General features: G+C 37.9%; 2 protein-coding genes across 2 annotated transcripts in view; one reads left to right on the top strand and one right to left on the bottom strand.

The window, feature by feature from the left end:
* LOC106948253 (DEAH (Asp-Glu-Ala-His) box helicase 15) overlaps positions 1-8,120 on the top strand; it is a 14,331-nt gene extending 6,211 nt beyond the window's left edge. The window contains exons 2-14 of the mRNA XM_015033831.1: positions 133-475; positions 599-792; positions 921-1,080; positions 2,341-2,559; positions 2,646-2,813; positions 2,900-2,986; positions 3,277-3,426; positions 3,586-3,694; positions 3,780-3,971; positions 5,482-5,604; positions 7,095-7,285; positions 7,399-7,568; positions 7,676-8,120. Of these exons, the coding sequence (XP_014889317.1) occupies positions 133-475; positions 599-792; positions 921-1,080; positions 2,341-2,559; positions 2,646-2,813; positions 2,900-2,986; positions 3,277-3,426; positions 3,586-3,694; positions 3,780-3,971; positions 5,482-5,604; positions 7,095-7,285; positions 7,399-7,568; positions 7,676-7,793 (2,224 nt within the window). The 3' untranslated portion in view covers positions 7,794-8,120. The remainder of the gene's footprint in view (positions 1-132; positions 476-598; positions 793-920; positions 1,081-2,340; positions 2,560-2,645; positions 2,814-2,899; positions 2,987-3,276; positions 3,427-3,585; positions 3,695-3,779; positions 3,972-5,481; positions 5,605-7,094; positions 7,286-7,398; positions 7,569-7,675) is intronic.
* Positions 8,121-8,393: 273 nt separating this feature from the next.
* LOC106948254 (solute carrier family 22 member 7-like) lies at positions 8,394-12,787 on the bottom strand. Its single transcript, XM_015033832.1, has 9 exons — positions 11,213-12,787; positions 10,984-11,087; positions 10,729-10,883; positions 10,437-10,605; positions 10,041-10,164; positions 9,833-9,942; positions 9,498-9,712; positions 9,292-9,400; positions 8,394-8,797 (listed from the first exon to the last, which is right to left on the bottom strand). Exons 1-9 carry the CDS (start codon positions 11,582-11,584, stop codon positions 8,566-8,568), a joined length of 1,590 nt encoding a protein of 529 aa, XP_014889318.1. The 5' UTR covers positions 11,585-12,787; the 3' UTR covers positions 8,394-8,565.
* Positions 12,788-13,762: the final 975 nt, after the last annotated feature.

The following is a 13,762-nucleotide window of genomic DNA, read 5'->3' as shown; positions in this document are numbered from 1 at the left end:
TTTCCCAAAAAACCTTTAAATTGTTTTTTTCCTATTTTTTTTTTTTTTTTTTTTTTTTTAGAAATTTGTATTGATAGTACTTGATTGTATCATGAAATTGTTGCTGATGAAGCACTATTTTTATTCTCAAAGGAGAGACAGAGACCGCGACAGAGACCGCGAGGACCGTTCCAGGGACAGGGATCGAGACAGAGATCGCGACAGGGACAGAGACCGGGACAGGGACTCCAAGCTGTCGGCAGCTCCCTCAAACAGCATGCCGTCGATGTCGATCATACCTCCTGTCAAGCAGATGAACATGCACCAGCAGATTAACCCATTCACCAATCTGCCACACACGCCGCGCTACTACGAGATCCTGAAGAAAAGGCTACAGCTTCCGGTGTGGGAGTACAAAGAAAACTTCAACGACATCATTACACGCCATCAGAGCTTTGTCCTTGTTGGAGAGACTGGCTCTGGAAAAACAACACAGGTATGATATTTATACAGGTCCAGCGTAATTTGACTTAAGAGTTAAATGGAAGATTTGAAAGAATCCTTTATGAAATAATAATATTCAAAGCTTCCTAAATTGTTGCCTTTTTTCAATCTTCAGATTCCTCAGTGGTGTGTGGACATGGTGAGGGCTTTGCCTGGTCCTAAGCGGGCCGTAGCTTGTACTCAGCCGAGGAGAGTGGCTGCCATGAGTGTGGCTCAGAGGGTTGCAGACGAAATGGATGTCATGCTTGGACAGGAAGTCGGCTACTCCATCAGATTTGAGGACTGCAGCTCTGCCAAGACTATATTAAAGTAAGGGCTGCTTTTCTGAAGAGGGTTTTTTTTGTGTTTTTTTTAGTTCAAGGATGTTATTCCACAGGAATCAGAATTGATCTTGCACCAGAAATGTCCTGTTTATTAAAACATTGTTATTTCTACAGATACATGACAGATGGTATGTTGCTGAGAGAGGCTATGAATGATCCTCTGCTGGAGCGATATGGTGTGATCATTCTGGATGAGGCCCACGAGCGAACTCTGGCCACAGACATCCTGATGGGCGTGTTAAAGGAAGTGGTTCGCCAAAGACAGGATCTGAAGGTGGGTTTTTTATTATACATATATATTTTAATTTTGTATTATTATTGTTGTTTTTCAGTAACAATACCACCAATGTTTAAGACATCTAAGATTTGTAATGGAGATCTTAACGTTGCTTGGCATTCCAATAAGATTTTAGCTAATTCTGAGGTCTCGTTCAGAATTTATAGCGTCCAAAATGTTTTTTCCTAATATTAGAGTCATGAACAAAAATTGACTGTTTATATTGTCACGTCACACCACTGAATACAGAGAGTGGACATCAATATAAGTTTTAATGACATTTTAGAAAAGGCAGGATTAAACCTGTAGCATTGTGCAATTATAATCAATTATTTGCATGATAAATTAAAATGAGCAAAAAAATGTCCATTCTAATTAATATTTGTTGAAGGACAAATTTGTTTACAGAGACATCATAATCATTTTTATATGGTTTATCTTGTGAGTAGTTTTCATTTCTTTTTTCTGTTTTATTTTGGATATTTAAAATATCATTTACACTGTGAAGTGTTCTCTGCAAATTTAAAGTTTGTTTAGTCTTTGTGTGAGCAAACCTGCATCATAATGAGCTGTCAGCATGATTAGCATAGTTAGCATTACATCTCAAGCATATAAACTTAAATTTTATACATTTCTTCAGTTCTAAAAAAAAACCTATTATATTTATTTATTTATTTATTGTATAATAATAATCTTCATGTAATCAAGTGTTCCCAATTGACACACTTGATTACAAGTGCAAGAGATCTTTTGATCTTTTGAGAGACCTGGAGAGGATGCAGAAATAAAAAACATTGTTACAACATTATTAATAATGATAATGTTAAGGTCGGCCTATTTTTTGTTTTGTTTTAGAGAGGGTGAGTAATATGATGCATTTTAGTTGCCTTTTCTGATTAAAAAAAAAATCAAATTTGAGTTTTCAAACAACTTGCTAATTTCTAATCAGGACCTGTCGAGGTAAAAGTCCTCCTGTTCCGGTCATCAGTTTTCTTTGGAGGATTTATAGTTTATTGAAACATCAACTTATAATAAAACTGTCTTTACAAAATCAACAAATGCAGACCTTCTTGACAAAGTTAAAATGCTGACTACCTTTTTTCAAGTGTGGGAAAAAGTAGCAGCAAAGGCACCAGCTTATCAGGTTACAGGATATTCATCTAATGTTCTGTTGACATTAAAGACTCGGAGCTCACATAGCTTCATAATTATAAGCATAATTTTTAAACAACAGTGATCATATTGTTCTCTGCACAGGTAATTGTGATGAGTGCCACCCTGGATGCAGGAAAGTTCCAAGTGTACTTTGACAGCTGCCCTCTGCTGACCATTCCTGGACGCACACATCCTGTAGAGATCTTCTACACCCCTGAACCGGAGCGGGACTACCTGGAGGCAGCTATTCGTACCGTCATTCAGATTCACATGTGTGAAGAGGAAGAAGGTGACGTCCTTCTGTTCCTCACAGGTCAAGAGGTAATGCTTGCAGTACTGTCAAGTACGTTGCTGAACAGCGTTGTTTGTCCTGAATGAGGAAGACAAGTCATTGTCCTTCCTTTCAGGAAATCGATGAAGCCTGTAAGAGAATCAAACGAGAAGTTGACGACCTTGGCCCCGAAGTCGGAGACATCAAAATCATTCCACTGTATTCCACGTTGCCCCCGCAGCAGCAGCAGAGGATCTTTGAGCCACCTCCTCCAAGAAAGCCAAACGGCGCTATAGGGAGAAAGGTTTGCTGGCCAAAATGGATCGGGCTAAATGGCTCCCACTGTTTACATTCATGAATGAATATTTAAGCTGCGGCTTTCCCCTTCAGGTTGTTGTGTCAACAAATATTGCTGAGACGTCGCTAACAATTGATGGTGTCGTGTTTGTCATTGACCCTGGATTTGCCAAACAGAAGGTGAGTTAAAAGAAACCCTGTTTATTCTATATACAGTACCTTGTAAAAGTGGTCAAACAAGACCAAAATTGCACTTTTTGACCAACATGCATAGAGAGACCATGACCACGTTGTAACATGTAGGTAGCGGTATCATGCTGCAGGGTGGTTTTTCTCAGCATAGCATTGTGAATTGCTTAATTTGGTATTATTCAGTATTTATTTTACTAAGTCTGCTGGTGTTGGTTTAGTTTATCTGCTTTTTGTCCCACTGTACATGCAGCTTTAAACATGTGTGTTTACATGTCTAGGTGTACAATCCCCGCATCAGAGTTGAGTCTCTGCTAGTCACAGCCATCAGTAAAGCTTCGGCACAGCAGAGGGCGGGAAGAGCCGGCAGAACACGCCCAGGGAAATGTTTCCGCCTCTATACAGAGAAGGCCTACAAAACAGAGATGCAGGTGAGTCACTGTGGAAGTGGGAAGTGGGAAGTTGGTTCACACCCTTCCTGCTTTCCCGGTCTGTTTAATGTTGTTTGTTTATTTATTTTTTTTGTGTGTGTGTGTGTTAGTATCAAAAATGGACAAGATAAACTTACCATTAAATTTATGCTTTTCCAGGATAATACATACCCTGAGATTCTTCGGTCCAATTTGGGATCTGTTGTGCTGCAGTTGAAGAAGTTGGGCATTGATGACCTTGTCCACTTTGACTTCATGGACCCTCCAGGTGAGTAATGGTTGATTCTGAAGAAAAGTCATGTTGACCAGTTGACTTGCGGATCCTGATCACCCCTCATTCCCCACCAATGCAGCTCCTGAAACGCTAATGAGGGCTCTTGAGCTTCTCAATTACCTGGCCGCCCTCAACGATGATGGTGACCTGACCGAGCTTGGCTCCATGATGGCAGAATTCCCGCTGGATCCTCAGCTGGCCAAGATGGTCATAGCAAGCTGCGAGTTTAACTGCTCCAATGAGATCCTCTCCATCACTGCCATGCTGTCAGGTAATGCCCAGGACTGGGCTGACACCTTCTGGCCTTTAAAAGGCCAAGCTCCTTAAGGAAAACACTCGTTTGAAATAACCAGCCATGTTATTTCTTCGCATTATCCTAATAGGTTTGCCTCCAATTTACACCTGAGGACTTTATACCAGTTAAAGATTGGTTGATGATTATTATGAAATGATTATGACGAGGTACAGGCCAATCGGTATTTCAGGGTAAAGTTTCTGGCATCCACTGCTAAAGTTGAAATCCTTTATGAATGTAATTCCAGAGAAAGTGAGTAACATAGAGCAACTCACTACTGCTAAAATATTTCTGGTCCTGAAGATCATTCCCCTTTGTGGCGTCGAAGCTAAACGAAAATAATAGAAGATAAAGTAATTCATTCAACACCCCAACCTGCCAAAACGATAAGCTTACAACATGACATGATGGTAAAATGATAAATAACACATGGTCCAGTTGGGCTAAAATCATGCAATGGAAATTAATATTGGTAAGAAATGAAAGCCATTATGATAAATTTCCATTTTCTCCCAATATTCTTCTTTTCATCTCTGCTTCCAACAATCTTTGGGACTTTTAGCATCTTAGGCCAAGTAATCTGAGTCAGACATGTGCAGCTGCTACAGTTGATTCATCCAACACTTTGAATATATTCTTGGCACACACTGTGTTCTGTTTTTATTTTTAATATTTTAGCCAACACTTGTTGACTTTCAAACAGTCCTCCATGATGTTGTACAAAGTTGTTTTAAGATGGTGATATATTTTATTACGTCGTGCAGCCTTGTTGTTCACCTTAGTTGTAAAACAGCATCTAAGGCATTCTGAAGCTTGTTTATAACATTGTAAGGTGAAGTTACTTTGAAAAGTCATAATTACTAGTTTACTAAAATATTGAACATCATAAAATTTACATGACACTACTAAAATACTCTACCCTACTAAAATTAAAGTATATGCTCGAGTATCTTTGCAACTTTTTAAGTGAAAGTGTTGGATGCGGTCTTTAAATTTTAGGTTTTGTTTACCTACTTGAAGCGTTGTGTAAACAGCCTCTGGATAGGGCAGGCACCACTTATGTTATTTCAGATTTTGCTTAATGCTTATGAATTTTTCTAAAGTATATAATTAAATATATTACTGTTTGTCAATGTCATGTGTAGTTAAGGAGAAGACTTTACATGTTTAAAAGTAAAACCTATCAGTCCTGCATAAATCAAACATTGCTGGTGTTTCTAACACTTTATAGTTGTGTGAAAACTCTTGTTTTACAGATGTGGTTAAATGACCCCCCGCCCCCCAAACTCTCTACGAGCTTATAGCCGTTACTGTTGGAAATGACCTTGAGAAAAGCCTGCAGATCCCCCTTTGATAAAGTGTGGTCCTGCCCTGTCCCAACGCAGTGTCAAGTGCCCTAGCATCATAGGCTTTGCTCCATTTTTCTGTGAATGTTTGACTCATCCCTATGGGCGGCTTTGTTGGGGCCCATACCAACCTTGTTTAGTCCCACAGTGTTTTGTCCGTCCCACGGAGGCTAAGAAGGCAGCGGACGAGTCCAAGATGAGATTTGCTCACATTGACGGAGACCACTTGACGCTGCTCAACGTCTATCACGCCTTCAAACAAAGTGAGTGTCAAGCCTTTGTTAGTTAGGATGATTTTCTTTCTTTCTTGCTGTTTTTAAGTGATGCCCAGAAAATACAGAAGCTGCAAGGAACCTGTCAGGCCCATTTCAGGATAGAAGTCTCGGATCACAGCATGTTAGAAAATATTTGGATATTAACAAAAAAATGTCAATTTGCTTTTTAAAATCTTCTTCTAAAAACTGTAGATGTAAAATCTTGATGGAGATGTTGCTGTTTATTTAGTCCTAATTCCTCAGCTTCAATTGGAGATGAACAGTAAGAATCTTAAGTCTACCTTTTGGCTTTTATCAACCGTATGGTTTTATGATGACATTACACTTGAGTTAAAAATATTAGATTTTAATGTACATACCTGGGTTACATTAAAGACTTTTCCCCTCTCCACCTCTTACCCTACTATGAATATCAGTCTTAGCTTTCACTGTTGACTTCACTCCCGATATAGTTGCAGTTGTTAAACTGGACTTGGAGCTTATGTTATAGTTCTACAATGAACCTTTTTGTTTTAACATATTTTATTGAACAATTGTCATGCTTCCAAAATGCTATATATAGACCTGAATCACTTCATCTATTGACATTCAAAACACAAAATGTGTCTCCCTCTTGTGGTAGTTATTAAAACACTTGAAATATCTGGTAATTTATTTTGTTAAATGTACAATTAAATTTTTTTTCCTGGGATTTTTTTTTCCATTGATTCCATCACATAAACTAAATTATTTGGAGATAGAAGTCCTAAAAAAACATGATCAAAAGGGCGTAATGCAGCCACAGTCTGAAAAATTTAGATATAATGCTATTTCTGAGAGTTTTTTCCTTATCATATATTGATAAACCTGTGTTTCTTTTTCTTTTTTTTTATCTCTTAATCCTTTAATTTTTTGTTGGATTGAAACTACTTTCTCTGGAGCATAATTTCTTATGATTAAAATTGGTTACGTTTAGCTGTTCAACAAAATGAAAGTTTACACACCAGGTTTTGTATTCGAGATAAAGTCCTGAGATCAAACATCATTTTCCAAAAGTGGAATCAAGAAGTCAGAGCTGGAAGAAAACTATAGATCTAAAACCTCTATCAGTCCAAATCCAGTTTTCTTTGCTCTGTTGCAGCATTAAATGTTTAAGGTAATTGGCGAATTTTCATCATTATTATTCTTTTACTATGTCAGAGCAAGAATGATTGTATAGTAGCCTCAGTTGGACAATCGTTGTAACTAACAAATGATCTACATCCACTAGTTTCTCACATGCATAACTGCTCATGTACTGACCCAAACAGGACACACGTCTTCTGGAAACAAGGAACTAAACCATTCATATTCTTTTTATGAATTTTTCCATCCCTAATTTATATGTCAAGTTACAACATTCCAGCTTGACTATGAAACAATGCTGCTGTTCAGGTTCATTTAAAGCTTAAAAGTCTTTAAAGGCAGTTATCTTGACTCAAATCCTTCTTTTTTTCCAGACCATGAAGCTAACCAGTGGTGTTACGACAACTTTGTCAACTACCGCTCACTGATGTCTGCTGACAATGTACGTCAGCAGCTGTCCAGGATCATGGACCGCTTCAGTCTCCCTCGGCGAAGCACAGAGTTTACCAGCAGAGATTACTACATCAATATCCGACGAGCGCTCTGCACCGGCTTCTTCATGCAGGTCAGCTATTAGTGTAAATAACTTCATCAGAGATGTTGATGCATAAAACTTTTGGTCTCTTATTGCTTTTTTTTTTAATATTGTAATATTAATAGTACTTGTTCTCCTTTCAGGTGGCTCATTTGGAGCGCACAGGCCATTACCTCACAGTGAAAGACAACCAGGTGGTCCAGCTGCACCCATCCACAGTCCTGGACCACAAACCTGAGTGGGTGCTCTACAACGAATTTGTTCTCACCACCAAGAACTACATTCGCACTTGCACAGACATAAAACCAGAGTGGTATGTGCACTGATAAGTTTATCATGAATGCCCGCAGGTTAACTACAATGAGTGAGTTTAAATTGTCATCTTACTGATGGGATTGTTCATGTTTTCCTCTGTTGCAGGTTGGTGAAGATTGCACCCCAGTACTATGACATGAGTAACTTTCCACAATGTGAAGCTAAAAGACAGCTGGAGCGAATTATTGCCAAACTAGAGAGCAAAGAGTACACCCAGTACTGAATATAGTCGAAGTATCCTGGAAAACAACCTGCATACTGTAGTTTTAGATCTTTCGGTATCATTGTACTTTAATGTTCAAACATTGGCTTTTTGATTTTTAGTATTTGTTTGCTTATTTTTGTTTACCCCATCAATGTCGGTTCTGTAAGTAGGTGTAATGACATGAAATATCAGCAGCAGTCATTAGATCCAGCTTAATATGATTTTCAAAAGAAATTATCTGGAGCAGGTCTTATAGATGTGGTTGAATTTAATTCAGGAGCCTTTGGAGCCATAAAAAAAGATCTGTGCTTGCTTTGTTTCTTAAATAAACGAGCTTTGACTTTATTTTTGTGGATAGATTCTTTTTGGTAGGATTGGTGTGACAAAAATGATTTGATGGGGAGTTTGAACTACGTCTTGGCTTTGTTACATAAAAATTAAATGACATTTTAATTCTTTTTGGGTTTTTAAATTTTCTATTTACTACATTCAGCTTGCCATAAAAATATGCTCATTTAGCATATTTGCACTGTACTCAATTGATAGTTTTAAAGTAATCCCCGACAGTGAACATAAAGCTTTGCCATGTGAAGACATACATGAAACTAAGAAGCAGTGGTGAACTGAGACTCAGGCTCCTTTATTAGCTGGCATCATCTGCTTTACCAAGCAAAACCTGCTTTTAATCTTAAAATGTCAACTTTTCATAATAAAACATCAACTTTCAATTGCATACAAATTTCCACAAATCAATCTGTCAAAATTAAGTTTGCATTTTCCATGAAAATATTTACGCTTTCTGATTCGTGTTAAACTGCGTTTCTTCAACGTCTTCAATCGTCTCTGGCAGACACCTGTTGCGTGTCTCTGCCAAAGTCCTTGCCACCAGTCCTCCCAGTATAGCTGTTGAGCACAAGACCACCTGCGGAAGATCCTTCCAAACCTCATCTAGTAACAGGATCAGAGGAGACACAGCAACACCAAACCGACCCATGAAGGAGTTATAGCCCATTCCATTTTGCCTGCAACAGAGAGAGAAGTACAGCTCTTAACAGGAGAGACCTGATAGGCTCAAGAGATTACTTCTGCAGGAACAAATAGTTCAAGTCCCCTTTGGTTATTAAGATGTATAAAAATCCTAATAGCTGCAGTCATGTTAGTTCCTGTAGTATCTAAAAGCTTTTTATGTGACTCTAGCCATAGAGAAATGAAGTGCCACTTGTTGGGATGAAGATAAAATGTACAATTTGATTCTGTGAATGGTTTTCAAGGTCAATGCTCTTTATGCTGTCTGAATGCCTGCAAGACAATATGTATTAGCAAAAATAAACAGAGAAATACAGCAAGTTCAACATTTTAAATTTATATCAGGAAAGTGCCCAATGTCAAATGAAGGGGGCAGGGGAGGCGGCAAGTCATTGTTTTAAACCATGTATTTTCACATGCCTTTGGAAATCAAAGCAGCTACATTACTGTGTGTTGAAGTTATCCATAAAAGTGAGAGGTTGTCATTTACCTAACCACAGTTGGATACAGCTCTGAACTGTACAGCGTAACCGTTCCAAAGGAAGCTGAAGAAAACCCCTTGCCAATAACGGCAACAGCTGTTCTGGCCGCAGACATATCTGCGAAGAAAGAGGTGTTAACTTTTTTTTTTTCTAGATATATTAGAGTTAATTGGTTTTCTTTACATGATAATTTCTGAAGCAGTTAGTCTCCTACCTTTTGGCATCACAATGTTGATTCCAAGACAGAGCGCAGATAACAACAAAGCTCCCACCTCAGTGCTGCGCCTGCCGATTTTATCCAGCAAATAGTAAACTGATAGCTTGGCTGGCAACTCAATTATAGCATAGGTAAATTGAGTAAGGTAGATATTCAAGCCAAAGCCCGCGATGTTGAAGCTGATGCCGTAAAATGTTGTAGCAATACAAAGCCTATGGGTACAGAAGTATTCAGATACAAAAAAAATTTTCAGTTAAATATAATTAGCATTTTATAGTTACAAGTTATTTTGACCTGGTAATAATAAAGCAAATAGCACAGGTTGCACAAACCATAAGAGGCCAGTTTTCAGAGCTATTTTCCTCATCTTAGGTGTTCGAACCAAGTCGAGGTACGTATAAGTTCGTCCTCTTGCCTCCTTGTCTACAATCGTGGATAAGGTCTGAAAAATGTCAGGGGCAGATATTGGTTTTTACTTCTGATCACTAAAATACAGATGGTCTAAAATTAAGACTAACTTTCAGTTTTGCTGAATACAACCTCTTCATTTAGTGTGTGAATGAAATCTTCTCTTTGATTTATCTTGGCACATCTCTTCAAGTATGTCTGAGCCTGCTCCAGTTTTCCATTGGCAATGAGCCACCTCGCTGAGTCAGGCATCCACCTGAGTTTAGCAAAATAAATAGTTTTAATCCATATATTCCTATAGGAAATCAAACTTTGATCACCCCCATCACCCAGATGGAACAACTATGTTAAACATTTTATGAACTGACGTTTTTCATTAGCTTTTTTACGTACGAGTACAAAGTTTTAATACTATAAAGAAACATTGACTTAACACACTTGACATCAAAGCCTTTATTGAATTTTTGTAATTTATTTCCACCATGACAGAATACAAAGTTGTATTTGTGGGAAACCACCAAGTCTTACCTCCAAGTGATGATGGCCAAGATTAATGGCGACGTAACACTTAGAATGAGCCAACGCCAGTCAGTCACAAAGTAAGCAATTGCTGCAAATACTGTGCTGCCAAATGTCCAGGATAAACTATCGATGACTCCAACCAGTTTTCTGTGCTCAATGTCCACCCACTCCACACCTGCAAGGAAATATCCAAGTTTTCAATATTTTCAGACTGAGTTAAAACATATGTTACTCATAACCATGTCTAAAGCTTCCCAGATCTTTTCAGGTTAGCTTGGTATAATCGCAGATTAATTACAGAGAGCGGATGAGACGATGACAATGCCAGTGATGCAGAACCCAGTGAAGAACCTCAACACTGCAAACATCACGTAGGTCGTAGAAAAGGCGCTTGCTACAGCAAACAGCATGCCAGATACATATGACACCAGGAGCATGATCCTGCGGCCAAACCTGTAGTGGAGAGGAGTAGAGAAACAATTTATATATATATATATATATATATATATATATATATATATAGTTTAATTACTCCATTACATAACTGTAATACCTGTCACTTAGACTTCCAAAGGCTATGGCTCCAAACATTACTCCAACAAAGAAGATGGTGGCTGTTGCTTTGTTTTTCGCTCTTCTGTCACACACAAGGTCCCACTTCATGTAACAAGAGTAGAAAGGCACATTCCCTCCAAAAATTAGTCTTCTTTTGGGAAAAAGTCAGTTTTAATATCAATATTTGTGTTTATCTAGATAAAGGTAAGAAAAGTCTGCAGGATTACCTCTGAGGTTATTGTTGATTTGAAGGTTGTGTTGTCGTACACCCATCCATCCTGGCATGGCACAGTGGACGCATCAGTAGCATCAGAAGAGTTGAGCAACAGGTGATACTGAGGCTTCGCAAACATCCTACAGGAGCTGGGACTCCCATCTGTCTCGACCGGGATACTCACAGTAATTCTTTCTGCCTGAGATAAATTCAGAAAATCATCTAACGAGCTGATGTCACAGTGGTGAGCTGGTATTGCTGCGATAAAATTATTCAGCACAAAGTGGCAAGGAAGCGTGAAGCGACCCAAGAAGTTGATTGCAATGATCATTTTCTGGAATTTTCCAAATCCATTAATATCAGCAAGAACATTCTCAAACTTCATTGTTGCGTCTTTCTCCAGTGCGGTGGGTCTTCATGCAAGATCAATAAAACAAGTAGATGAACTCCTCAAGCTCCCATGCCTGTATACTGAGAAATTCACCAATCTTTTCAATCTCTGTCAAGCGAGTACGACCTTTGACATTTGGTGAAACCACCCACTGCAAGATTACAGGTGAAGGGAGTTAATATTTTACTTTACAAACTTGCTGTCAACATTCCCTTATGTAAGAAGAGCTTGCAGTTATCTTATGAAGGGAATTATTTAGAAAGAAAAATTGGACCACCACTTTTGCTGTTGATTTGTTCATAAACTTCGCAGATCAGACAAAACACAACAGTTTTATCAGAAACTGAAGATTCTGGCATATTGAAGGTAAACTCTCAGTGGCCACTTCATTAGGTAGAAATCACTAGCAGTAGGTTCAACTTTTGTCTTCAGAATTACGCTAATGTTTTGTTGCACAGATTCAACAACAATGTGTTGGAATATTTTTTCCTTACAATTTTTGCACAATATTAACTTGATAGATCTCCACTTGTTGCTGATTTGTTGGCTCTAGCTCAGAGCAGCACAGTGAAATCGTCAGCTTCATAAAACAAAAAAAAGTAGAAAAAGCTTTCCCAGAAGATGGATGCACTGAGCCTCATAAAGGGATGGAGCAGCAACAACACTCAAGTAGGCCGTGGCGTTTAAACGAGTAACAAATTGTGCTAAGAATCCATATACCATTACACCGTCACTCCCTACTTCTGCCAAAATCTGACCACGACCTCTTGCAGTTGGAATCAATACTCGTTTGATTGTTTTTGTCCAGTTTTGTTAAGCCTGTGTTTTGAAATGACAATATTTTCAAGATTAAACAAATCTGCTTTTTCTTTCCTGACCTTGCCATTAACTCTGACACTCATCTTCATTTGGTAAAAGTTTAGATGCTCAGAGAGTTACCCTCTGAAGAGAAGGTATTTACTTGTCCTCTGATTTACGCATACAGGGTTGATACAAAGCAGGTCCACAGCTTTGAAAAACACTGAGGAGCACATATCAAAACAGTTATTTCACCTCATATCCATAAATGGCTTGGTATTTAGTGAACTTTTTGTTTACACTTTTTAAGAGACATGCAGGTTTTTGATGGTTAAGTCAATACTTTTTCCCTTTAAAGACTGATGAGAGATTGTAGTTAGAACTATCTTCCTCCTGTTTATCTCCATGCCCAAAAATCATGTTGTTTGCTGGTTATTAAGGGAGGAAGCTGAGCTGTTGTACTGCACCTCTGCCGATTTAAATCTATTTGAATATCAAAGTTTATTTTTTTCAGTTTTTAAATGTCAAATTTCTGATTATTATTCATGGTGTTTACAGTTAATGTCAAGCCTTTGAAAGTGAAAATGTGCAATGTTTTATGAGTGTATGATGTTTGATGAAGAAACTTTGAGTTTGTAAGTCCACAAATTTGTGGGACTGTTTAAACAAGTCTTTGCTTCAGTTTTAAACACCAACATGTCTTACTTACTTGTCTTGATTAGACTTCATTAAATTTTTCAAAATGTTTTCTTCAATACTTTTATCTCACATTTCTTTCAGATTTTCTTTTATGAGAATTTGAATTTACCCTAAAATCAGAATTTATTTAAAAACATTCAGCAAGTAATTAGGGTATCCTCCTGACTACCAGGACAAAAAATATTGTCCAATCACCATTTTTTTTTAAATCCTACATTCTTTGTAAGGTAATAAAAAGTTTTATGCACTTACTTTGTCTCTTCCCATAAAATGTGTTATAACTGATGAACGCAATTTTTATGAATTAGAAAAAGATACGTACAAAAGTCCCACCCCTTCACATGTGGTACCATTGAAAAGCCCTAAATGTCCTCTCCAGATACCAAAAGGAATTAATTCAGTAGAATGCAGGGGGTGGGAGATATTCAAATTTAGAAATGTCCTCTACAGAGGACAAAAATGAACTACTGGCAGGTAGTCAGGAGGATATTAAACACACAATGCAGAACAATCAACTGTTAAATTGAGTCTTTAGTAAGATCTGCATAATGTGGCATTACAATGCATAATAATATTATTGCTGTTGTATGTTTAGTCTAGTCACCTTTAAAAGACAGTCATTTTCATGCCAGTGTAATCTACACATAAAAAAAAGACAAAGCAGCACTTTTGAAC

Source organism: Poecilia latipinna, unplaced genomic scaffold (assembly GCF_001443285.1).
Source record: "Poecilia latipinna isolate Pla-1442-1.1 unplaced genomic scaffold, P_latipinna-1.0 Scaffold280, whole genome shotgun sequence".
In the NCBI taxonomy this organism is placed as follows: Eukaryota; Metazoa; Chordata; class Actinopteri; order Cyprinodontiformes; family Poeciliidae; genus Poecilia; species Poecilia latipinna.
Note: the sequence above shows the minus strand (reverse complement) of the source record. Positions and strands in the feature narration are given on the sequence as shown.

Bases quoted from the DNA above. Each gene is read 5' to 3' on its own strand.
- LOC106948254 (XM_015033832.1), bottom strand. From the start codon at position 11,584: ATGAAGTTTGAGAATGTTCTTGCTGATATTAATGGATTTGGAAAATTC. The intron at 9,943-10,040 runs GTTGTATTCAGC...GACATTTTTCAG, and splicing joins TTCACACACTAAATGAAGAG to ACCTTATCCACGATTGTAGA. The intron at 9,713-9,832 runs GTTTGTGCAACC...CTGTACCCATAG, and splicing joins CTGAAAACTGGCCTCTTATG to GCTTTGTATTGCTACAACAT.